The following is a 26,924-nucleotide window of genomic DNA, read 5'->3' on the forward strand; positions in this document are numbered from 1 at the left end:
AATGATTAACATCTCTAACTGAAAGATTCTTGTTTTGAAATAAGCTGCTCATCTATCTAGTCATGGTTACACCAAATGATCCACAAGAGGGCAGTATGGACCTACATAATACTAATGCTCTGTCACATTTAGTGAGAACATTTTCACTGTACAGTATGTTGCTGTTATACTGCTCATAATGCGTATTTTAACGACAATATTCTTTCAGTTTTGCTTAAAATATAAATAGGCCATCGGTAATACATGAACCAGAACGCATATGCAAATTCAAAGTACACGAGCTGCATATGCAAATAAAAAACACGTCAGAGAGTGTCACAGACCAGTTGCTGTTCAACAACAAGAGCGCGCTGCTCCGCCCACTTTTGTCCACCAATCAGCAGCGAGGCCGCGTGCGCAGATTCAAACCCGTTTGCGGAAGAAGGCTGGGCGCGAGATTCGGCGGGATGGACAAAAAATGAAACAGAATGAGTGGAAGAAATACACGCGCTGAAAACAGTACATAGTGACAGTGCAGAGGGGCGGGTGTGTGAGCAAGGCGCGCAAGGATAACACTGCTATATTTAAGGATTTTCCATCTTCACTGTTTTGGGATCGCATTGGAAATTTACTTCTCAGTGTTTTATAACAACCATTTTGGAAGGACATTTTGTGGCGTCTTATATTTATTGTATAGAGGCTCTCGGGAATGTGACTGTACGGATCTGAAGGTTTTTGAGGAAAAAAGACACATGTCTGACAGTGGCATGTGCGGATAAATGTCAGCTGTGTGTTCTGATTTCAAGAAGATAGCAACATTGGATATTTTGAAGACGTTTTCCTTTGTAAATATCTGGATTTAAACGCAATTGACATGGCCAATATGAAGTCCCGGAGGTGAGATGATGGATCTTATAAACTGAATAAAAATACTATTTAAAACGATCAGATTTGTTATCTAATGGGTTGTGTTGAAACCTGTAGATAGTGTGCTGATCTCCAATTTAACCCAAAACATCGAGGTATTATTTGAGTTATGAGTATTCTAAAGAAACTTTTGGGTTTAAATATTAGTTATTTGTGTTACAGCAGAAATTGCTATGGGAACGCAAAGCTCAAATGAACAATTATTATTAATAAATTTCCACAACATCATCTCAAACGTTTATAAACGATGATAGTTTACATGGTGTGACAGTCGCAATGACGCATCGCGTTGCACCTGCTGACTGACCAACAAGATTTCATCGACATCCTAATAAACGGGTTCAGTCTTTTAAAATGACTTATTTCTTATTGCTACTACCTCCATAATGTTAATTCTTGTCAAATGTAATTTGTTTCAAAGGTTTAAGATCACTTTATTGTGTTAGCATAAATGCTACCAGTTAGCATGGTCTACCGAGTTTTCTATCTAGAGTGGACTAGCATGCTAACATTTCACTGAACAAAGTAAATGTAACCTGCTAAGTTAACGAAATTAGTCATCGGTGAGTTAAAACGTTTGAATGCAGTTACTAGTGAGAGTAATAACTAAACAGAAATGAGGGAAGGTGCAATTATTGCGGATTTAGAGGATTATGGGGTATTAGATGAAACGAACTGTGCCCCGCTGCCTTAGTATGGCATTACATAGTAATAACACCATAGCATCACCAATTATTTATAAAAATAGGTTACTAATGCACATCAAGAATATTTTGTAAGATGATTATTAGAAAATATTGTGTTTTTGTCGAATTTTAACACTTAAATATCTCATTAAAAATCTGAAAAATGTATAGTAAGAGTTTGCTATGTTACAGGTACTGGAAATTAACATGTATATTTTGTTAATAATGAGCTGAAAAGCTGTAACAAATTAGTCAAACAACTAGCCATAAATCTAAACCTCATTCTAACCCTAATTATATAGTAAATACACGTATTTAATCATTATTACTCAGTAGTTAAAAAGTTGCACTAAAATGGCACCTTAAAATAAAGTGCAATTTATAAATTAAATATATTGTAAAATAAACAATATAGCCTATTTTAAATGTGGAGGTACTGTATACAATAAGTATTAAACTACATATTAAATTTTATTGGAGTAATAATAGAGTAAGGATATTCATGCTGTGCATAATGCTTGCCACATAATCACTTACTGGCGTCTAGCTGGTTTATAAAACTGTGTCTTATTTTCCAAACACATGTTTATAAAGGAAGGTGACGTACAGCTTTCTTTTTGTGCCCATACAAACATGACCATAATGTTATTTATGGGTCAGTAAACATTTGAATACATTTTTCAATGTGTTGAGATAAAATGCACCTAAATACCTAAAATTAGTATTTTGGGTGTACAATTTTTACTGTTAGGAAATATATGATTCTGTTTGAATAGAAATGAGAAAAAAAAATCATTGTCTATTTTAAGTCTTTAAAAAAAATGTGTGTGTGTGTGTGTAATAAATAGAACCAGCTGCAGGCCTTAATCTGACTGAACGCATTAGTAGTTTGTACAGACTCTATTTGAACTCAATTAAACACTGTGGCCAGCCATTATTTTGCTTGCCTCCTGACTGAATGATGCAAGCGCTGATTACTTCCACATATGAAGTAAATGGGCTTGTTCATCACTTCAACCCTTCCTGAAGGGTGGAGATCATATTGAAGCAAGTTTCTTAAATGAAACGCTTCTTTCATCGGGTGATGTGTAACAACGAGAGCCAATGTTTCAATGATAAACAAAGAGAGAAGGATTTTGAACTTCCATATTTGTACCACTTCAGTCAAAATTGGACTTCGGCCTAAATAAACACCTAACGCAGCTTTAGACATTACGTGAAGGCATCCTAATAGAATGTGCTCTGGCATATTTCTTTAATGATTAGACTTCCTTGACTTGCTCTTTTCGAAAATATTTTCGCTCTACAGCAAGCTGTAACCTTTAACCATTGGTTAAATGATTTTCCATTAGGTTTGTGCTTTGGTATCCCAGGGAGAATTTACTACCCACTGGTGTTGATTAAATACTTTTTACCGCACTGTGTTGGTGAAATGTTACCAGGCAACAAGGCATTCTCATAGCCTGAAGTCTCTGGAAGAACGTCTGTCACTTTGACTGTATATTTCTATGTATGTTAATAAATAGAGTTTAGATGCATGGAAAACATAAACACCAAAGCTCTGGAATAATGCTTGAATTCCCTTATGTGGCTTGTATTGCCTGCTTGGAGACTAATTACTCTCAGGCATGTCCTGTTTAATGAGCCGCCTGTTTTTCTAAACGGTTTACATCTTGTATTTACAGATGAGCGATCATGCTCATCTGTTTAAACCATTGGCATCAGACAGTTTGAGCGAAAACATTTCTGATTAGATTTATTTTTTGTTAAATAATTTATTTTCTGTGCTATGTTTGTGTTTATGGCTGCAGTGAAGATGAAGACGAAGATCGTCATTCTACGGACCCTGACAGCAGAGAACCCAAGAATTCTAAAAGGACTCTGTGCAAAATTAAATGGTCCCGAGATGAGGTATGCTTGTGTTTGTAATGTTTAGTTGGGGTTATACTTGGAAGCTCTGTAATGAAACAGGAAGGGGTGGGAATTGCGACAGCGCTGTTAGTGTTGCTGTCTGAAATAGAAAACCTCACAATCTCTCTTTCATGCACAGGATGAGAAGCTGAAGAAGCTTGTTGAGCAACAAGGAACCGATAATTGGAAATTAATCGCCAATTATTTCCCAGTAAGTAACGTATATTGAATCTGATGCTAAAAAAGTCTAAATGAAATGTAAAATATTTATTATTGTATACATTATCTTAAGTCTTGTTTAGAGCTGTTCTTTATCATTTTCTAGCTCTAGGGCTACACAATATAATGTTTCAGCTTTAATATCGCAATGTGATCATTCGCAATAGTCACATTGCAGGATTTGCAATGTTGAATTTTGTAGTATAGTTTATCATTTGCATGTGATTTTGAGGCCTGGAGGATTTTATAGGCATTCAGACACAAGAAATTGTACTGTTAGTAACTTTAATAATGATTAATTTTATTGAATCATTGTTATTTTTATACAGTTCACAACAAAATACTGTTTGTTTCAATTGTATCTGTTTCTTTTTTGTATTTATCAATATTTTAATTTGTTTATTAGATATTATGCAGATGCACTAACCTACAGAATCATACCAATCAACCTAAAATTATGAATTCTTTTTAAATAGAGATATTTAAGTCATCTGGTTAAATTGTATTCATATTGCAAATTATACTAAAGAGATTAAGAAAATGTTCATATTCATTCAAATGACAACTTGATTCATTATTTGTTGAATCAGTGTTTTTATTTGAATCTTTTGAACAAATAATCTATAAAATCTATAAAAATAGTTTTAAATGAATGATTTAGTGACTCACTTAGGACTCATCACTGGATGAATCAACTTTTTTGAATGAATAGCAGCATCCCAAACGGCACACTATGTACTTATGCACTTACACACTCAACTGCATAGTATATGTGTGTAGAGGAACAATATTGGTTTTTTTTACTAAGCGGAAATTCAAACCGTTTCCCTGATGATATTTGGCGGTTTCCAAATTTGGAAATAAATGACCAAAGTACCAAATAATACTTGTCACAAGTATAACTACAGTCACCATAGGGAAGTATAATGAGTCTTGTAGGAGAATTTTGCTTTCACTATCCAAAATAAATAATCAAACATCACTGCCCAAAAGCTCCGCCCCTTCCGTTACGTGACAGTGGCTGTTAAGTGCGTGAAGTGTCCATCATTCCACACTTCGTTTTACTGGTCGAATAAGTGCATCATCCAGGTAGTTAAAGCGCACTTATTTTTAAGAGTTTGCAGTGTAAACGGACTTCCTACACTATTTATACTACAAAATGGTGTAGAATAGTGCATACGTATGCGATTTGGGATGCACCTTATGTCTTGAACAATGACAGTTTTTATTCATTGACTGTTTATCAAACTAAACATGGTTTTAATGATTGATTTAGTGACTCACTCAAAGACTTCACTTACTTCCTTACTGTATTAATTGTGTTTTTTCACAAATCTTTGGAATAAATAATTTAACAAAACAATAAATCTTTTTGAATCATTAATTGATTTACTCACTCAAAGATTTCAGTTGTTTCATTACCTTTAATGAAAAAATATTTTTTAAATGTATGAAGAATTTAGTTTACTGGTGTAAAAGTATGCTTGATTTAGATTCATTTGCATGTCAGTTGCAATGTTCACTGTGATTATGTTTAATAATATTACATTTATTAAGTCAACTTTTTTATTGTCATCTAAATTTAATATTAAAATCTATTTTTAAACACACAGTTTAAATCTAAATTATTAAACCCCATTTGAATATTATTTTTAAATATTTCCCAAATGATGTTTAACAGAGCACGAAAATTTTCACAGTATGTCTGATAATATTTTTTTCTTCTGGAGAAAGTCTTATTTGTTTTATTTCGGCTAGAATAAAAGCAGTTTTTAATAATAAAAAAAACATTTTAAGGTAAAAATTATTAGCCCCTTTAAGCTGTATATTTTTTTGATAATCTACAGAATAAACCATCGTTATACAGTAACTTCCCTAATTACCACAACCTTCCTAGTTAACCTAATTAACTCAGTTAAGCCTGTAAATGTCACTTTAAGCTGTATAGAAGTGTCTTGAAAAATATCTAGTCAAATATTATTTACTGTAATCATGGCAAAGATAAAATAAATCAGTCATTAGAAATGAGTTATTAAAACTATTTTGTTTAGAAATGTGTTGAAAAAATCGTCGCTACGTTAAACAGAAATTGGGGGAAAAAATAAACAGGGGGGCTAATAATTCTGACTTTAACTGTAGTTATTTAAAAACATCCCAATAAAAGCCACATATCAAGATTTCTAACTTTAGACTGAAGCGAACTGTTGCAGTGATAAGTCTGGATAAAATTTCAGCCGAACTATTGTTAAAACTAGATTGTTTTTTTAGCGACAGACCTGTGTGTTAGTAAAGATGATATTATAGTTATTTGTGTACTTGCTGCAGGTGTTAATATGGGATGTTGTTGCTCTTTGACAGACGAGGACAGATGGTCAATGTCAGCACCGTTGGCAAAAGGTGCTCAACCCGGAGTTGGTGAAAGGACCCTGGACAAAGGAGGAGGATCAGAGGGTAAGATGAGCCGGGTGTTCAGTGTCCTCAGAGGAACATGGAGATGAATGAGTAGAAAAATGGTGAAGGAAGGGGAAGGGTGTGATGATCTCGTTTTCTTGATTCAGCATTTTTGAGTGCAAGATTTTGTCCTTCTCCTCTACATTCCAAACTACTAAATGCCTTTTTGTTCCCACATGCTGTTTTAGATATGCATGAACATTCTAGAATAAATTTAAACTTTTGTAAACACTACAGTTCATTTTCTGCCCAGTTTAAAACATAGTAATACAAATATAATAGTAATACAAAAGTAGACATAGTACTAGACTACCAAAGTATTTTGAAAGAATCAAAAGCTTTCTCAAAAGCTGCACATATTTGATTAATAGTACAGTAATAATAGTACATATAGTAAGGTGTTATTGCTATTTATAATAAATCTTTTTTTTATTTAATGTATTTTAAAATGTAACTTATCACAAAGTTGACTTAGCAGAAGTCATTACTTCAGTCTTTAGCGATCCTTCAGAAATAATTCTAAAATACTGATTTAGAAATATTTGAGTACTCAAATGAATACTCAAGAGACATTTGAGTACAGTATAAATAGCTACAGTACTAGTTATAAAGTTTAGGTAAATAATATAAAAAATGTTTATTTTATTCAGCAGTGATGGTTTAATTTGAATATTTAAGTGGTTTAAAAGTGACATTTAAGTTTTTTTATTTATTGCTGAAAAATATTTTCATTTTAATTAACTGCTGTACTTTAAGCTTTCCAATATGTTTGTGGAAACAGTAATATATTTTTCAGCTCTCTATGATGAAATACATATTTTTTATAAACAACAAAAGTCAGTCTGAGGCAGACCTTTATTCAAAAGAAACTTCAAATGCACCTGATTTCTGTAACCCTGATGAAAGCAAGTGTTTGCCGAAACGCGTTGGCGCAGTATTGAGGAATAACTATGTTAATAAAGACTTTTTCATATTTTTTCCACATTTTTCGAGTGCCTTGGACTGACTTTTGCTTTTTATTCTGCTGAATCCCTTACCCAGAGCATGACACATTATTTAAGCTACCCCTGAGCACTTTTTGCTTAATTTTGGATATATATTTTTATGTTTTAGTGTCACTTATGATCAGTTTAAACCATCCCAAATTTATTTAAATAAGGTAAAAATGCTTTTTCAAAATAGTTATGATTTAAAATAATTGATATATTCATTCATTAATTTTCCTTCAGCTTAGTCTCTATTACAGAAGTCGCTACAGCGGAATAAACTGCCAACTATTGCGGCATATGTTTTACACAGCAGATGCCCTTCCAGCTGCAACCCATTACTGGGAAAATAGTTCATATATAGATAGATAAATAGATTCAAAACTGACTTTAGCTCACTTTAAAATAATAGTTTGTGCAATATTATGTTAGCTCAAAGACTAGCCATAACTGTTTTTATTTGGTAAAGACTAAATGATCCTGACATATTTTGGAAAATGGTTGAAAGGGTCATTTATATGGTAGTTTTCAGCAAAGACAATATTTTATAAAATCTATAAATTTAACAACTACATTTTATAATCTATAAACATAATGTCAAACTTTGCTAGTTTGATTCATTCATTTTCTTTTCGTCTTAGTCCCTTTATTAATCTGGGGTCGCCACAGCGGAATGAACCGCCAACTTATCCAGCTTATGTTTTACGCAGCGGATGCCCTTTTAGCTGCAACCCATAACTGGGAAACATCATACACAAACACTACACAACACTACACACAATTTAGCCTTCCCAATTCACCTATACCACATTTTTGTACTTGTCGGGGAGCACCCGGAGGAAACCCACACGAACAAGGGGAGAACAGGCTAACTCCAGTTCACACAGAAACTCCAACTGACCCAGCCAAGGCTCGAACTAGCGACCTTCTTGCTGTGAGGCGAACATGCTACCCATTGCGTCACCGTGCCGCTCCAGTTTTATTCAGTTTAATGTTTTATATCAGCATCAAACATTGTTAGATGACAAAGTGTTTATTCTGAACATCTCTACAGGTGATTGAGCTTGTTCATAAATATGGACCCAAACGGTGGTCAGTGATTGCTAAGCACTTACAAGGGCGCATAGGCAAACAATGCAGAGAGCGCTGGCACAATCACCTCAACCCAGAAGTGAAAAAATCCTCCTGGACCCAGGAAGAGGATCGCATTATCTATGAAGCACACAAACGTCTGGGTAACCGCTGGGCTGAGATCTCAAAGCTCTTGCCTGGAAGGTAAAAATCAGTCTAAATCTGTGCTGAATATAGAAGGATGCCTGTGTGCTTATATAGGCTGGAGATTGACGTTACTTCACTCTTATAGAACGGACAACTCCATTAAGAACCATTGGAACTCCACCATGCGCAGGAAGGTGGAGCATGAGGGTTACTTACAAGAGGGCAACAAGAGCTACAACAGTGATCCAGGCCAGAAGAAACGTCCCAAATCCAGCCCGACTGTGGAATATCCACATGACCAGAATCAGCCAATATTGAGCGGCCAATCACAGGTGATAACACATTTGAATCTGTCGCTAAAGCAACTTTAATTAGTTTAGGGATTCATTCTCACTATTAACTAGTGACTATTAAGATATTTGTTGTTTGTTAGGACTTATAAATTACGTATTCTGCATTATTACACGGCTGTCTGGAATACTCCATTCTGATTGGTCACCCTAGTAGCAAAGAATTCTGGCCCAGATTTGGCATAAAGCTGGCATAGCAGGCATTCATCCGGCACTGGCATACAGCATGTGGGCCAAACATGTACCGGGTTTGGCAGAGGTGGCACCGTCTTTAAGGCGGCACACAAGATTTGGGCCAGATAAAAAACGTAGTATTTGGCCCAGATTAAAAATGTGATAAGTGGGCCATTTGAGTTTGGCCAGTCTTGACCCACATTTAAAATACACTAAAATCATTTTTGAGTAAAGAAAAAAAATTCTACCAATCAGGTCACTTTGAGAAAAAGCATGCCCATAGTGTGCCTAAAGCGCATCACTCCATGGGTTTATCAATTTCATTGCAATCGTGACACACCAACCTATCTGGCCCAGTTCAGGCCCAGTTATGAGTTATTAACTTGGCTGAGACTTGGACCAGATATGGTCCGTGTTTGGCCCTTGTCTGGAAGCCAGATTTGGTCCAGTCATGTACCGTAATTCACTGCGGCATGTGGGCCAAGCAAAACCTGATTGTGTGGGCCAGAGCTGGGCCAGAGAAATTTTGCTATGTGGGCAGTCACAACATTTCAAGGTATGTTATCTCGAGATAACCACTAAATAATGCAGGCTCATCCAGCAATTGTGAATCACATTGACTGTCAGTAAATAAGTTCAAATCCATATACATATCTTCATTTATTTGTATCTGCTTGTCTGTCACATTGCGGTTTTTGACTGTTTGGCACCATCTTGTTTATGAATAATACGGTTAGTATTATTCAACGGGTTTAATTTCTGTCAGCTTTGCGTTTTGACTGTTTGTTGCCATCTTGTGGTTGAATAGTGTGCTGGTTAGTGTATACTCTATCAGCTGTTTTAGTTTCTGTCAGATTTGCACTTAAACAAAGAATTACTAAACTATTACACCTCAGAACAAGGTTTTGTGTGTGATTTTTTTATTTTTTTTTGTTTGTGGCAGGTAGCTATGTGATGAGCAAGAAAAAGTACATCCAGGTTGGTTGTTTTAGCAGAATAAAGCCCTTCAGTCCTATACAACACTAGTAGTGATGGGTTGTTCTTGAATGATTCGAGAACGTTGAGTCCTCTCAGAGATTTGTTCATTCGCATATGCTCAGATTTATGCAGGTATAGCAGAAGATTAGTTCCTTTTTCAAGCCTTCTATCGGGTTTGAGTTGTTCATTCGTCACATGAAAGACAGAAGCCAATCATTTGCAGTCAGAGCGAGAAAAATATTTAATCAGTTCAACTCTCGAGTCCTCAGTTTGAGTAATTCGTTCATCACATGAAAGACAGGAGCCAATCATATGTAGTCAGACCCGGAAAAAGATTTGATCTGTTCATTTCTGGAGTCCTCGGTTTGAGTCGGTCTTTTATTATGTGATAGACTCCTTTCGTCAAGACTGTGTGCGTTGGTTAAGCATATATGGGACTGTCTGTGTAACAAGAACAAACCACTCAAATTTAAAGACCTGTCAGATGAGATGAGCTAATCATTGACAAAAGACCAGGTAAACAATAAATGATTATCTTCTCTTTCTTACAGCTTTCTAGTTATGACTTGTTTGTAGTGTGATCAACGTTTTGGTGTAGTTGTAGATGAGTTTGGAAGCAACATTTTAATAATATTTTGGCAAATTGAATGAAATGACTCGAAAAAAGATTCGTTCACCTTTGCTGAACGAGACCCAAAGGTACGAGTCAGTAAAATGATCTGATCTTCCCATCACTATACAACACTGCTCCACTTTGCAATGGGCCGACAATAAGCCTTTTGGGCTTTATTCTGTGATAACAACCTCCTGGAGTACTTTATCCATAATTATTAAAAACTATTAAATGTAGTTAATGGTTTGTTAATAGTGAGAGTTGTACCTTAAATTGTCTTATTAAGGTTGACTTTTATTTAAAAAAAATTGTTTTCAGTAAAGATGCTAAATGTTTTTCAACCAATAATGATAGCCGATTACTGTGAGTCATGTCTAATGATGGGATTTTTTCATGATAATTTGTGAAACAATTAAAAAAAAAAAAATTGAAAAAATATTAATTAGCTAATGTGAAGTATTTAGTACAGTAAACATTAAGAACTCTCTTATCGTGTTTGATTGGCAGCCCCCCAGATATCCATACAGATCACAAAGTGCCCAGTGCTTGGAAAACATCAACGTACGGATCTCGAGCTTCGTCTCGGTAAGTCCCATGATGCATTTCCCACAGCATGCTTCAATCTTCTCTGTATCTCTGAACTTTCTTCTTTCTGAAGTCTGTTCTTCATCTCTATAAATTAAAAACGAATCAACTCATATGTTTGTGTATACTTGTTTAATCTGCATGTGTGTGGTGTGGTGTTTTAAAAAAACCTGACTTTCACCAATGGAATGTTTTTATATTTGTATTGTAAAATCAATTCATTTAATAACGTCAAAAAAAGGCCCTAAAAAGTAAAAAAAGGCTAAAATGTTCAAATGTAGGCTTTAAAAAGAATTGAAGCTGAACTATCCCTAAAGTTAATAGAATTTGTTCATAAGACTACTGCTGTCTTCAATATTATGTTTAGTTTGAATTAACTTATTTGTCTTGAAAGTAATTTAGTGATTCTATGTTTTCTTGGTTTGTTTTGTTGTTGTTTTTCTTTGTGGACATTGCAAATAGACCCTAAATTTAATTTATTGTGGTCTGTATTGTGGAACTACATTAGAAATAGAAATTCTAATACATTAATTTTGCCCAATTAATTTGCCCAAAAGTTAAATGTTTACAATTTTGTTTTTATTCAGCCGATGTCCTAGCGTAGCTTAGCATTAAGTAATAGACTATAAGTCACAGCCATATCAACCTGCAGCCCAAAGACTGGCCAGTACCTGGATGGGAGACCACATGGGAAAACTAGGTTGCTGTTGGAAGTGGTGTTAGTGAGGCAAGCAGGGGACACTTAACCTCTGGTCTGTGTGAGTCCTAATGCCCCAGTATAGTGAAGGGGACACTATACTGTCAGTGGGTGCTGTCTTTCGGATGAGACGTTAAGCCGAGGTCCTAACTCACTGTGGTCATTAAAATTCCCATGACCTCCCAATTCCATCTACATCTGCCCTTACCATCATGGCCTCCCAATCATCCCCATCCACTGAATTGGCTGTATCACTGTCTCTCCACTCTACCAATAGCTGGTGTGTGGTGAGGGCACTGGCACCGTTTTCTTGTGGCTGCTGTCGCATCATCCAAGTGAAGGCTGCACACTGGTGGAGGTGTGGAGAGACAATCCCCATAATTGTTAAGCACTTTGGGTGTATGGCCATACACGATAAATACGCTATATAAATATACGTTACATTACATCACATTAGCATCTCACTAATTTTTTTAATATAAAAAAATAATTTATTTATAATTGATAGTTTTTCCTATTGAAAGCTTGACTCTATAAACTTGACTCTAACCATATCGACCTAGAAAATAGCAACTTATAATTTCCCATCAGTCTTAGAACAACATCCTAGTAACTACAGATGAATTATGCTTCAAATAGGACAATTATCGAAACTCTTTTAAAAAAAGTTTTGAGCAAGATGCTAATAGTTTGATCCAATTAAATGATTTATGCTAAGCTAAGCTAAAAGTGCTCCCGCTACACTCAGAGATTGGCTGAATAAATTAACTCTAGGGATCTCTTGTAAAATGAGCCTATTTCCAAATAAAAGTGTCCCTTTAAAACATATGTCTCAAACTCTATTCCTGGAGGGCCGCAGTTCTGCACAGTTTTGCTTCAACACTATCAAACACGGCTCATCTAAAAAAAAAAAAAAGAGTTCAAAAGAGTCATGAACACCTTCAGTAGTCAGATCAGCCGCGTTTGATCAGGGTTGGAGCAAAACTGTGCAGAGCTGCGGCCCTCCAGGAATTGAGTTTGAGAAATTTGCTTTAAATATCTTACATTTGACTATGAAGCCTGCTGAAACTCTGTACAATAACTACATCAGCATATAAATCAGCCTTTTCCTTGGTGAAATTGAGGACCTCATAAAAGTCTTGTGAAATTGTCAGTAAACTTTGTCACCGTCTCTCTTTGCGCCTCTTCGTTCCTGGTTGTTCCTCTTCCTCACAGCCGTTCCACGACGACCCCGACAAAGAGAAAAGAATTAAGGAGCTAGAGCTGTTGCTAATGTCAGCTGAGAGTGAAGTCAGAAGACAGTCGGGGCCCCGTGTAAGAAACACTGTGTGTGTGTGTACGCGTAGAGTATCGCTTTAGACCCCATTGCCTCCCTTCATTCCCATCCTGCTCATTTCTAACTCATGTCTAGCTGTGCTTCGCCTGCACTCACTGTCCACCTGCTTCACATGTAGTTTGGTTAATTACATTTATAGAACAGGACCGCATTGAAAGTTTCACTTTTTGTTAAATGCATGTTTTAACATTTTACTTTTATTTGCATTATATTGACTCTACATGTTATTTCCATCATTGTTCTATTCATTTTTTCAGTATAACTAGTAAAATTAAATAGCATAGTTAATGTTATCTTTTTGTAAACATGTTTTTCTTTAAGTTAATTCTGTCTGTTCGAAATATATTTAGTAGTTTTGGTGACAAAGATTTTATTTAATTATTCAATATTTTAGATTTTATTTTATTTTCTTTTAAATTTGAAAGACATGTCATCAACAGTTTACAGCAGGGATCACCAAACTTATTCCTGGAGGGCCAGTGCCCTACAGATTTTATTTCCAACTCTAATCAAACACACCTGAACCAGCTAATCAAGGTCTTACTAGGTATACTTGAAACATCCAGGCAGGTGTGTTGAGGCAAGTTGGAGCTAAACCCTGCAGGGACACCGGCCCTCCAGGACCGAGATTGGTGACCCCTGGTTTACAGCATAAAATAAAGCAACAATAATATTTTACTTAAACCTTGAATGGTAAATCCAGAGAATTTTTTTCCATCGCTGTTCATTTTCGTTTTCTTGTTGTTTTCTGCCATTTTAATTAGTATTCTAGTTGTAAGTTAAAAGGCAAACAAGTAAAAAAAATTAGAAATACTTTCTTGGCAACATGCTGAAAGAAAATTTTAAAAAGTTTGAACCAAATTCTCTCTCTCTCTCTCTCTCTCTCTCTCTCTCTCTCTCTCTCTCTCTCTCTCTCTCTCTCTCTCTATATATATATATATATATATATATATATATATATATATATATATATATATTAGGGGAGGGGAAGAAAAAAAACAATGCATTTTAATTCTTACTTTAACAATTCTAAATTAATTCTCAAAAATTTCTAATCGATTCTGTATTCAAATTAGATTGCGATGGTGCAGGGATGTGCTCTAAACAGAAGTGTTGACAAGCACATATACGTATGCTACTGAATTCACTTGATTTGGACTGATGGATAATTACAGGCGAGACGCAGCTCTTCTGATCCGTTGATCAACCAATAATTGTGAGAGCTAATTACATAATAAATGTACATTTAATTTTTCTCCTATTATCCATAATTTCACTTAACGTTATAATCAAATAAAAGCATTTTTTTTGGAATGAGGACTCTTTGTTCTTTATAATTGCTCTTTGTGATCTGGTGTTTTTATCTTGAAATTTTAATAAAGAATAATTCTTTAATAAAAGAAATAAATGTTTAATAAAATAAAACAATTTTGATGACTTGATGTACTGTCACACAGAGATTCCAATCAATAATCAAAAGCATGGAAACTGTAATTCTGGTTAAAATGACATAAAATTTTACAAATATTTGTAAAAATAAAAAAATGTTTGGTTAAGAATCTTTTAGGAATCGGCTCATGACCTCCAGAATCGGATTGTGCTCAGAGATTCCCACCCCCAATATTATATAATTAATATATATTATTATTATGGCATCACAGTGGCACAGTGGGTAGCACAATGCTTCACAGCAATAAGGTCGCTGGTTCGAGCCTGGCTGGGTCAGTGGGCATTTCTGTGTGAAGTTTGCATGTTCTCCCCGTGTTTGCGTGGGTTTCCTCTGGGTGCTCCGGTTTCCCCAACAGTCCAAAGACATGCGGTACAGGTGAATTGGGTAGGCTAAATTGTCCGCAGTGTATGAGTGTGTTTGTGAATGTGTGTGTGGATGTTTCCCAGAGATGGGTTGCTGCTGGAAGAGCATCCGCTGCGTAAAAACTTGCTAGATAAGTTGGCGGTTCATTCTGCTGTGGCGACCCCAGATTAATAAAGGGACTAAGCCGACAAGAAAATGAATGAATGAACGAAAAACATCTTAACATTATAGCATATAATCTCAAAGTAATATGCAGCATCGATATCATGACTGAATTAATGTAGACTTATTGATTCTGTGATTTTATTTATTGTTTTATTCAGTTGAACTTTCCCTTCCACTTCATCTTTTGGTCATTTCATGTGTTTTATCTCACTCTTTTCCTCACTGACGTCGATGATTGTTCCTCTGCAGAATCCAGAGAGCTACTCGAGCTGGTCAGACAGTCTGCCTGATGACAGTGTGGAGAGTGTGGAGGACAGAGGTGTAGAGGATGGCCGCTCCGTCTCCATACCTCTGCCTGTCTCTCCGAGCAAGTTTCTGGCTGCTGAAGCCAGTGCTGTTCTGTCCACACTAGAGACCATCCCTGAGTTTGCAGAGACCATGGAGCTCATTGACTCGGTAAGCAGAGTACGTAAAGATACACTTTCTGTGTTCTAAATAAACTGATCAGGTTATAGGAAGTTTGTAGTTTTTAACTAGTTTTTAACTAGTTTATTCTGCTTTTCTGATAATAAGAGTGATATTTAAGTGTCATTAGTAATTTGGTTGTGTTTTAGATATTTTTATTTTAATATCATCTGTATAAAATGTCAATTTAGCTTTATGTCAATAATAGTTTTTAATTAACCAAGATTTGTCAAGTCAGTTTTATGGTTTTAGTTTAAGATGACAAGAATAACCCTGGTCAATAATCAAGTGTGCAATGTAAAGAAATCCATTAAGTACAGAATGTAAATGAATTGTTTTAGAAACTGCCTTTGTTTTTGGATGTCGTGTACTCTCCACTCTTAAATGAATGTAAAACTGTATAAAATTAGATATGTTATTGATTATATATTCTTATTTTTAATTAATTAATTTATTTTACTTTTTATGTACTAGTTGATTACTGTACTAAGAGATCTAAGCCAGGGTAGCACCATATTTAAATTTTGGAAGAAGGAAATTAGGTTATGAGCAATATTAGTCCATTGTGTTCAACTGATTGATCAGATTAAGAAATATCCCTCTGAAAAAAAACAAGTTTGAAAGTTATGATTTGTGAAAATGTATCATTGACAGCCTTATTTTTACCTGTGTTTAAACTAAATATGGGGTTTAACAAGACTAGGACTAAGACTACGTGTTTAGACTACACTGTAAAAAATGCTGGGTTCCACACTATCGATTTGAGTTGGGACAACATGAAGGAATTAAGTTAACATTTACGTTTTTACAAATTAAGTTGTTTGAACATTAAACAATCAAGTTCTCCTCCCAAAGAAACTCAGGAATTGCGTTGTTTCAGCTCATTTTAAATAAGTAGTTTGAAACAAACTTAATTCTTTGAGTGTAAAAAAATCTTATCAACTATGCAGATTTTGAATTGTGGCAATATAAATGTGTTTTTTGATGCTGTAGGATCCTCTGGCCTGGAGTGATGTCACTAGTTTTGATCTCTCAGAGAGCGGCCCCTCTCCGAAGCCTACAAACCCCGCTGATGTCTGTACAGAAACCCTGGCCTTCCCAATAAATGCTCCTACCGTCCAGACAATGACCAGACCATGTGCTGCGGTCAGCCAGGGCAAGTCTGGGACTCTTCCCAACACCTGCATGAACAGATTCAGCTCTCCACCAACCTCCATCTGCAGAAAGAAGAGAAGAGAGGGAGGAGATCAGTCTCCTGCTGAAGAAAGAAGCTGCTCTTATATTGACAACAGTGGGAACTCTCCAAAACACACTCCTGTTAAAGGCCTGCCGTTTTCACCTTCTCAGGTACAAAACAAAATCATAAACTAAAGCACCTATTATAGAGTACAGAGAACCAAAATGTTTTTTTTTTCCATTTTTTTAAGCGGTTAGTTGGATATTTCTCAAAAGCAGTAAACCGTTTATTCTGTATTCCAGTGATTAGGTGTTTTCAGATATGTAAAGAGATATTTATAGAGGTGATTTCTACACATGCACCTAAAATTTAGTACTCACTGATCATTTTTTTATTATAGTTATTTTAGTTATATTCGTTTATTATATCAAATTGAATCGTAAGCCTGTACATCTGTATCGAATCAAATTAGGACTTGATTAGGACACAATCAAGGACTGAATCAATACCCAGACCTAGTGGATTCATTCAATGTTTTTTTTTTTTTTTTCCAGTTTTTTAATGTATCTGGTGGCGAGCCCTTGAGCCTCGACAATCCTGCTCTCACGTCAACTCCAGTGTGTGGACAGAAATGCCTCCTCAACACACCGCATCAGAAAGAGACCACACCAAAACACCAGAAGGAGAATGCAGGGTCAGGGCTCATTCTTCAGCTTTGCTGCTGCTGTTTGAGAAATTTGAGATAACCGTGGTCTGAATCAAGAAATAACTAGTGCTGTTTTTGTCTTCAGTTTTAGGACCCCGAAACTCCATAAGAATATTGTTGTACACACTCCAAGAACGCCAACTCCATTTAAAAATGCCTTGGCTGCCCAGGAGAAGATGCATGGGCCATTAAGGATGGTGGTAGGTTTTAGTTTTAGTAAAAATAAATGAATTAATAAAAGACACATCGTTATTAAACAGACTACAGCAAGATGCATGAAAGAATAAGTCTCATGAAATCTGTTTTAAAAAAAAGAAGTTCAAAAATGAAGCCTTGGGTTATCCAAGATGTAGGTGATTTAGTCTTCTTCAGTAGAACATTAATTTAGTGGAAACTTATCATTATTGATTCATAAAATGAAAGTCGATTGGTCACCGGTACTTTGACAGTCAACCAAATCTAAAAATTATTGCATTTACATTTAAATGTATTCATGTAGCAGATGTTTTTTATCTAAAGCGACTTACAAGTGAGGAGAAAAGAAGCACTTCAAATCATCAGAGAGCAGTATATAAATGCTATGACAAGTCCAAGGTTGGTTTAGTTCTAGGGTGCCCAAACTTGGTCGTGGAGAGCTGGTGTCTTGCAGAGTTTAGCTCCAACCCTAATTACACACACCTGAACCACCTTATTAAGCTCTTTGGTATACTAGCGCTGTTTCCAAAATCACATACTTACGATATAGTAAGCTAAAAACAGTATGCGAGCCGAATAGTATGTCCGAATTCATAGTATTCGAAAAACAGCATGTGAAAAATTCCTGGATGAACTACTACTCCTGGCAAGGTTCTGAAGTGGGGATTCGATGGACGCTATGTCATGCGATAGAATTCATGAATTGGAGTGAAGGGACGTAACTGATGAGGGTAGGTCATGTGATCATGACAAATGACAGATGTAGTACATTTGAGTTCCATTCATACTTTTCACATTCATACTATATAGACCATACTTTTTTAAAGATTATGTGGTAAATTCAAATTTAAATGTATACCTACTTGAGTAGTAGGCGATTTCGGACACAGCCTAGAAACCTCCTGGCGGGTTTAATTTGAAGCAAGTTGTAGCTAAACTCTCCAGTGGCCCTCTAGGACCGAATTTGGGCACTCCTGGTTTAGGTTTGTCAAGCCAACTCACCTATGTGAAGCACACTTAGAATCACGCAATGTTTTGCAAAAAGTATTTAGTGCTTGTAAGAACGTATCTGAGGCATATGGAGAGAAAAAAGAATGTCGTCTACTGGTGGTTTGTCAAGCACACTCACCTGCAAGTAGACCACTAATGCTTAACAATGTTGCCAGGTAATTTTGCAGAGCGATGTTGCTTGGCTGATTTACTATTAAGAATGGGCAACAAGCTTTGTGTCTGTAACCCATTGCCCTAATTTGTTAACCCGTGTCTCACCAGATTGCCCATTTATAGTATCACTTCCCAAAGTTGCCCAGTAAAATTGCTCAAAAAGTTTCCCTGTGTACCATCAGCTTAAGAATTGCAAGATTTCCCAGAACCATGGAGTGTTGATGAGAAAGTGTCTGGCGCGTACGAAGAGGAGATCCCACTCACATGTGTGGAGCTTAATTACATTTTAAATAAAGAGCATTAAATCTATACAGCAAGACAATTAATTACAATATTCTTCCTCATAATACTTATTCCGATGATTGTCAATTGACCTTTACTTTTTATTCAGTTATTTGCCATGGCAGCAAATCTATTTAGTCATTTTCAATATAATATCTGTAGGGTCCTAAAAACAATCAGGACAAAGACATTCCCTAAAACAAACTTAACAGTCCCTAAAACAAAATTGTTTCATGATGATTCAGCCATCAGTGCTTCAGACGCTAATTTGCAGTTTTATATATTACCCTGGTGTGTTTAGCCCCAACCACTGGCACTTCTGGAGGAGGACATCAGAGAGGTCCTGAAGGAGGAGACCGGAGCGGACATCTTCACTCAAGTGCAAAACCAACTTCAGTACAGATCCTACGAGGTATTCGCCACTTTCTTTCGTACCCATTCACGCAGTCATGGACAATAGATATAGTGACAGAATTTCAATCTTAAAGGGAAAGTTTACCCAAAAAATGAAAATTTGCTCACCTGCAAGTGGTTACAAACCTCTAAACCTTTTTGATCTTCTTTGACTTGATAATAACAACTTTTGACTTTTGAAGTTTTTTTCAAAACACTGGGGAAAATAAGTATTGAACACGTCACCATTTTTCTCCGAAAACATATTTTTGAAGGTGCTGTTGACTCGAAAGTTTTATCAAGCTCTTAGGTATACTAGTGCTGCGTCTGAAATAGCATACTTCCATACCATATAGTAAGCTAAAAACAGTATGCTAGTCAACTACTATGTCCTAATTCATAGTATTCAAAAAACAGCATGTGAGAAATTCTTATATGACCAGGGCTTGACATAAAATTTTTTGATCAACAGCCACTGGGTCTAGTAGTTTTCCAACGTTACTAGCCACTCTCCATTTTCACTAGCCACAATTTTGTTGTAGAGAAAATATATTTTATATGCATAAATTTAACTTTGGGATGCTAAAATCACTTGATTTAGATTTTGTGTTATTTCCACATGCCTCCTCATTCATTTTACACAGTCAAGCAAAATAGATAAAGTGACAGAATTTCCACCCTAATAGGATAGTTTACCTAAAAATAAAAATGTACCCACCTTCAAGTGGTTACAAACTTCTAAACCTGATTTTCTGATGAACACAGAAGATTTTGATTAATGCTTAAAACCAGTAACAACTTTCACTTTTGAAGTTTCTTCAAAATACAGTGGGCAAAATAAGTATTTAACACTTCACCATTTTTCTCAGAAAACATAATTCTTAAGGTGCTATTAACTAATTTTTACTGGATGTTGGTTACTTACAACTAAAGAAATCCATATATACAATATATACGTTATGTTAAATATAATGAAATGACACAGGGAAAAAGTATTAAACACATGAAGAAAGGGAGGTGTAGAAATACAGTAAAAGCCCAGACAGCAGCTGAAATATTTCAGTAGTTCTTCAGCAACTCTCTGCTCATTACAGCAAGGTGATGATCAAAAACACAGCCGAGGAAACTCTCAAATGGATTTAGTAAAAGAAAATCAAGCTGTAGAATGTCCCAGCCAATCACCTGACTTAAATCCAATAGAAGATACAATATAAAGATCAGATTTGATAGACAAGATTTAATTTTACACTGTTAAAGTCTGTGAAAAAAAATCACCAGAGCAATGCATGTGACTTCATTCTCCATATGAGAGGCATTTTAAGCTGTCATCACAAAAAAAGCCTTTTATATAAAGTATGACATACTTTCAGTAGTTCGGTATTTTCTCCTTGTGTCATTTTATTGTTATTGCACGAGAAATAAACTCAAAATAAGTAGAGAGTGAGTAAGTAATGACAAATGTATAATTTTTGGGAGTACTATTCCTTTAAACCGAACACTATTTTTATTTGCTGTGTCTTGTGGGATTGACAGCAGATGGAAGCTCCTGCAAGGAAAGTGAGAAAGTCTTTGGTGTTGGACAGCTGGGAAAAAGATTGTCTGAACGTTCAGCTGTTTCCTCAACAGCAGATTAACAACAATGGAACAACGGTATGAGCATTGTCCTCCTCTTCTAGCTAAAGATGCATCTTTAGAATTGTAGTTTACGTTGTTTTCCTGCTACTTTTTTTCCACGTAGTCTCAGAGTGACGGCCTGCTGACCAGGTCCATGCTCATGATGCCATTAACGGAAAGAGAGGAGAACTCCTGCTCTCCTGAATCACTGAAGGATTCGCTTTCTGTTGTTTGTTCAGTCAGCCCACAAGGCAAGCGAGAAAACATGATCCAAAGGAGCCCGCTTTACCAAACACCCACACCGGTAAGTCGCTCTATTGTTCTTTAGGTAGCAAAAGGAAAGGATTTGATGTGATATTGATATTCCTATATTCATTGTTTTGGAGTTAGCACATAATTGCAGTGTATACACAAAATTGCAATAATGTGCTGTTTGGAAATAGATTAGTTCTAATAAACAATATTTGGGATGATATGTTAACCGAAACGCTTAAATAATTTAATATCATTTGTTCTAGTAAATGTAGTAAAGTAGTTATACAGTGGGGAATAAGTATTGAACACTTCATGTTGTTTTTAAAGGAGCTGTTGACATGGAATTGAACCAGAATTTGGTAAAAACCCAAACAATACAGTGTTTCCTCTAGGATTTTTCCCAGCTGTGGCAGCAGGCCTTTTTTTATACAGATCTACTAAATACTTGTGGCGTTATTTCAATGACAAATGTCATGAGCGCAGTATTAGAAGTCGAGATCACATTCATGTAATAACGTACATGTACGAGCATGTGAATCTCTGCTTGCGCACCGATTTCCTCTGCTCGTGCACAAAACTTCTTGCACGCCACCTCAAATATAAGCCGCTTCAAGAGCCTGCAGATCTTCTTGTGCGCTCTCAAACAAACGCTGTTGAGTGTGATTTAGTGCGTTTATGTAAAGAGTATGTCTCCAGCATTTATTAGATTTTCTAGGAATGTTTATGAATGTCTCTAATAGAACTACAGAGTAGCATTAATGCGTCCAGAAGTAAAGTGAAACGGCTAAACGTCATGTTTGCTGGCCTCACACATCACGCACCTGCCAGTCAGTCAGCACGTAACCTTAAAGGGTTAAACAAATGTTTGCGCTGTTATAATTCATTTACCCTATAATACGATTTGGTGCGATTATAACCTGCTATTAAAAAAATAAAATGTTTTGAATGAGAAGCTGTAATGTAGCCGTGGCGGGATGAATTTTGGTGTGGCGCCCCGCCATGGAAGAATGAATGTAGTGGAAACCATGATACAAACATAAAACAAAAGAAAATCTAAAACATTATTTATGTGTACCAATAAAATGACACAAGGAGAGAGTACTGAACTACTGAAATGTATTTAATACTTTATATAAATAGCTTTTTTAATGATGGCAGCTAAAGACGCCTCACATATGGAGAATGAAATCACATGAATTGCTTAGGTGTGATTGTTTTTTTCACAGACTTCAGTGTAAAAATCTTGATGGTTCTGTGGGTCTCGTCTATCAAATCTGATCTGTACTTTGAATTTGCTATTGGATTTAAATCAGGTGATGGGCTGGGCCATTCTACAGCTTGATTTTCTTTCTCTGAAAGTATATGAGTATCATTGGATCATTGTCTTGCTGAAATGTCCACCCTGGTTTCATCCTTATCATCCTGCTAATGTAGATGTTGTACTGAAGCAGCTAATATTCATATACAGTGAGAAAGGGCAGAGGGTTGCTGAACTACTAAGAGCCTTCAGCTGAATTTGAATTAAACAAATTATATTTTGTATCGAGGCACAAGGCACAAGGCTGGGGAAGGTTACAAAAAAATGTATGCTGCTCTGAAAGTTTCAATGAGCACAGTGGCCTCCATCATCCGTAAGTGGAAGATGTTTAGAACCACCAGGACTCTTCCTAGAGCTGGCCGGCCATCTAAGCTGAGTGATCGGGGAGAAAGGCCTTAGTCAGGGAGTTACCCGATAGTCACTCTGTCTGAGCTCAACCATTCTTCTGTGAAGAGAGGAGACCCTTACAGAAGGACAACCATCTGTGCAGCAATCCACCAATCAGGCCTGTATGGTAGAGTGGCCAGATGGAAGCCATGCCCCTCCTGGAATTTGCCAAAAGGCATCTAAAAGACTCTCAGACCATAAGAAACTCTGGTCTGATGAAACTAAAATTGAACCCTTTGGAGGAAATGCATTTGAATTCGAATTTGAATTGAATTGTGAATTGAATTGTTTGGAGAAAACCAGGCTCCGCTCATCACCAGGCTAATACCATCCCTACAATGAAACATGGTGGTGGCAGCATCATGCTTTGGGGATGTTTTTCAGCTGCAGGAACTGGAAGACTAGTCAGGATAGAGGGAAAGATGAATGCAGCAATGTACAGAGACATCTGAATGAAAACCTGCTTCCGAGTGCTCTTGACCTCAGACTGGAGCAACGGTTCATCATTCAGCAGGACAGTGACCCAAAGCACACCAAAATATCACTGGAGTAGCTTCACAACAACTCAGTGAATGTCCTTAAGTGGCCCAGCCAGAGCCTAGATCTAAATCCTATTGAACATCTCTCTTAAGATCAGGTCTTGAGAGGTACTGCAAAGAGGAATGGGCAAAAATTCCCAAAGACAGGTGTGCCAAGCTTGCGGCATCATAATCAAAAAGACTTGAGGCTGTAATTGCTGCCAAAGGTGCATCAACAAAGTATTAAGCAAAGGTTGTGAATACTTATGTACATTTGATTTTTCAGTTTTTTTTTTAAAATAAATTTGGAACAATTTCAAAATCCTTTTTTCACATTGTCATTATGGGGTATTGTGTGTAGAATCATGAGGAAATAAATGAATTTAATTCATTTTGGAATAAGACGGTACCATAAAAAATTGTGAAAAAAGTGAAGCACTATAAATACTTTCCAGATGCACTGTAAACTTTTCAATCTTGTTTTTGTTCTTCATTATAAATATTAATACAAATTTTAGACCTTTGGCCTTTTCGTATGATTAAAGTTTTATTTATTATTAATTTCATATTTTGAATTGGTTGTAATTGTTATTATTTCATCTATATATATATAATTTTTTTAAAGAATCAAATTAATTTTTTTGTTTATTTATATGTTTTCCATAAACATTCGATTTATTATGATTTTTTTTTTATTTGTAGTTAAATTGTATTTTGCAGTGTTTTTTTTAAATGTTTTAATACTTCAGCTTTTATTTCTTTTAGATAACAAAAATGATTTTACTTTTATGGTTTTATTTTAGATTAACCATGATCAACAGACCTATTTTCTCATCTAACAGGCCAACAACGAGTGGGATGCAGTGGTGTTTGGAAAAACGGAGGATCAGCTGATCATGACAGAGCAGGCCAGGCGTTACTTAAACCCCAACCCGACCGCCTGCATCTCCAGAGCTCTCGTTCTTTAAACAACACTTCTGCACTCCAGAAACCTCCCTCTTTTCTCCTTCTCCAAAACAATGACATTTAACCTCTCAGACAATCTGATGTAGAAAACAAAAACACTCACAACGATGTTTGCTAAACACCTACTGATATTAAATAAAACACACATGTAGCACTAGATTTGCCGCACATTTTAACGTAGAGCTGTTTTTATCCGTTTTTTTAGTCATAGACAGTGCGCTGAGCTTTAAGGGCTGCTTTTTTTAATCATACGAACAACATTTTTAAAGCTCTTTTAGATGTTTTTAGAGACTGGTGTCAAGAAAAGGGGAGCACTGGCAGTGTTGCACTACTGTAGTTGTTTGTTAGGCTGCGGAGCAGAGAGACAGTGTTGAGGAGTAACTGGATAGCACTTGCGACGTAATCCGCTCCAAAACATAACAAAGATTCCGTCCTGATTCTTTTTTATTTCATTATTTTATACGAGTAGGACACTCACTGAATGTATTGTATAGCGTGAATCTGCTAAGTTAACGTCTACTGGAAGGTACCTCACTCATTTAGTTTTTTATTTGTATTTTTGAGAGGATTGTTTCGCTCTAAAGTGAAGGTCGTTGATGTTAAAATTGCTGACAGAAGTCTAAATCCAGCATCTTCGCTGCTTATTGATCTCAGTTTAGCCGGAATCATGTTTTGGTACTGATATCAATGCGCTCCGTCGCACGTTCCAAGAACAGATGAGAGAGTGAGATTTTTTTGCTCAGAGCTGTAGCTTCTATTTATTAAATCTTTACTAATTTATTTATTTCAAATATATAAAAACAAAAAACTCTAATTATATTTCTGTTCTGTTCAAGATTTGACTACCTTCCGTCACATGTTTCCTGATTTCAAATAACACTGCCACTAATTTTTTGGCCTGTACAGTTTAACGTTTTATTTCATATTTCAAGTTCCGTCCGCAATTGGTTGACCGTAAAAATAGTAACAGCAAGCAGCATTCAGCCTCCAAATGTGGGGAAATTGCACTTTTAAATGTGTAAATGTTGGTTTGTCGTTAGTATCTAGTGTTTTATGCCCTCTGTAGTGTTTACATTTTGTTGTTGTGTGATTTTTAGCGCTGGCTGAATGTATTTAAACATATCATTAACAATGACATGTCTGATATTTGAAGGGGAAAATGGCATAAAAGTATTTCCTCTCTCCCACTTTCTCGCTTTAGAAACATGTTCATAAGATTTTTGCTCGCTGCTACTGGGAGTTACAGCAGAAATGGACACATGCACAATCGGTTAAAGGAAGTGTAGGACAAATGCTTTGCTCTAATACGAAGTGAAATGTTTTGATGTCTCGATTTAGTGTAAACTGAGATGAACCCATGTGAAATAGTTCCTGGTTGATTAGTCTGAAACAAACAAAAGTGTTTGCGTTGAGTTTGATTCAAATTGAGGAATGGTTTAGTTTATTTTTTTAATTGTAATCCAGATATTGAAATATAAAAACTGACCGTCTGGATACAGGTAAACACTACAAATGCGTAATCCTGCATGCAAAATAAAGAGAGATTCATTTATTCTGGCTCACGTAACGTTGTAGAAAACAGCCTAATGTGTTCGTTTGTCATAAATTTACTGTCAAAACGTCTGTCTTGTTTGTTGTCATTACATTTTTGGTGTAGATTTAAGGGGAAGCAAGTATATGTAGCAAACTGACATGCATGAAAACAAGCAGCACTCTTCCACTGACATGCAATGCGTTACAGAATTTACACGAAACAATTTTAACCTGCTTCTTTGATATTACAAAGCGTCCAATAGCCAAGTTGTCATTACCTAAAAATAAAAACAATATGCTCTTTAATATGTGGTGCTTTGTATTTTTTTCTTTCTTGGTCGTAGGTTGTTCTCTGAATTGTACATAATGGATAATAGACATGACATAGTTTGCCCAAAAAATGAAAATTCTGACATTCTGAGTCTATTCCTTCTGTTGTCAACAATTTTTTTCCCTAATATAGAAGTCCATGGCTACTGTCAACTCCTTCATTCATTCATTTTCCTTCAGCTTAGTCCTTATTTATCAGGGGTTGCCACAGTGAAATGAACTGCCAACTATTCTGGGATTAATGCAGCGGATGCCCTTCTAGCTGCAACTCAGTGCTGGGAAAGTTACTGTCAACTGTCTATATTCATTCATTCATTTTGCTTCGGTTTTATCCTTTATTCATCAGGGGTCACCACAGAGGAATGAACCATGAACTTATCCAGCAAATGTTCTACACAGCGGATGCCCTTTCAGGTGGAACCCAGTACTGGGAAACATCCATACACACTTATTCACACACATGCACTACAGCCAGTTTAGTTTATTCACCTATAGCGCATTTCTTTGGACTGGAAGAAACCCACGAAAACATG

The 26,924-nt window shown here is 36.0% G+C and overlaps 1 protein-coding gene across 8 annotated transcripts; it reads left to right on the plus strand.

Moving 5' to 3' along the window:
• Positions 1-497: 497 nt before the first annotated feature.
• On the plus strand, positions 498-26,367 carry mybl1 (MYB proto-oncogene like 1). Of its 8 annotated transcripts, none has more exons than XM_087309552.1 (16): positions 498-876; positions 3,404-3,503; positions 3,643-3,714; positions 6,081-6,173; positions 8,214-8,434; positions 8,523-8,709; positions 11,000-11,077; positions 12,990-13,088; positions 15,338-15,553; positions 16,547-16,900; positions 17,285-17,424; positions 17,522-17,636; positions 19,379-19,489; positions 21,004-21,120; positions 21,209-21,388; positions 24,405-26,367. In XM_087309552.1, exons 1-16 carry the CDS (start codon positions 854-856, stop codon positions 24,528-24,530), a joined length of 2,232 nt encoding a protein of 743 aa, XP_087165678.1. In that variant the 5' UTR covers positions 498-853; the 3' UTR covers positions 24,531-26,367. The 8 variants fall into 8 exon arrangements, with proteins under 8 accessions (XP_087165678.1, XP_087165679.1, XP_087165680.1 ...); XM_087309553.1 differs by having other exon boundaries at positions 21,007-21,120; XM_087309554.1 differs by having other exon boundaries at positions 15,338-15,544.
• Positions 26,368-26,924: the final 557 nt, after the last annotated feature.

Source organism: Danio rerio, chromosome 24 (genome assembly GCF_052040795.2).
Source record: "Danio rerio strain M-AB ecotype USA chromosome 24, GRCz13ab, whole genome shotgun sequence".
In the NCBI taxonomy this organism is placed as follows: Eukaryota; Metazoa; Chordata; class Actinopteri; order Cypriniformes; family Danionidae; genus Danio; species Danio rerio.

Coding starts and splice junctions, on each gene's coding strand:
- mybl1 (XM_087309552.1), top strand. CDS start 854: ATGGCCAATATGAAGTCCCGGAG. Junction 3,715..6,080: donor TAATCGCCAATTATTTCCCA/GTAAGTAACGTA, acceptor GCTCTTTGACAG/ACGAGGACAGATGGTCAATG. Junction 17,637..19,378: donor ATGGGCCATTAAGGATGGTG/GTAGGTTTTAGT, acceptor TGGTGTGTTTAG/CCCCAACCACTGGCACTTCT.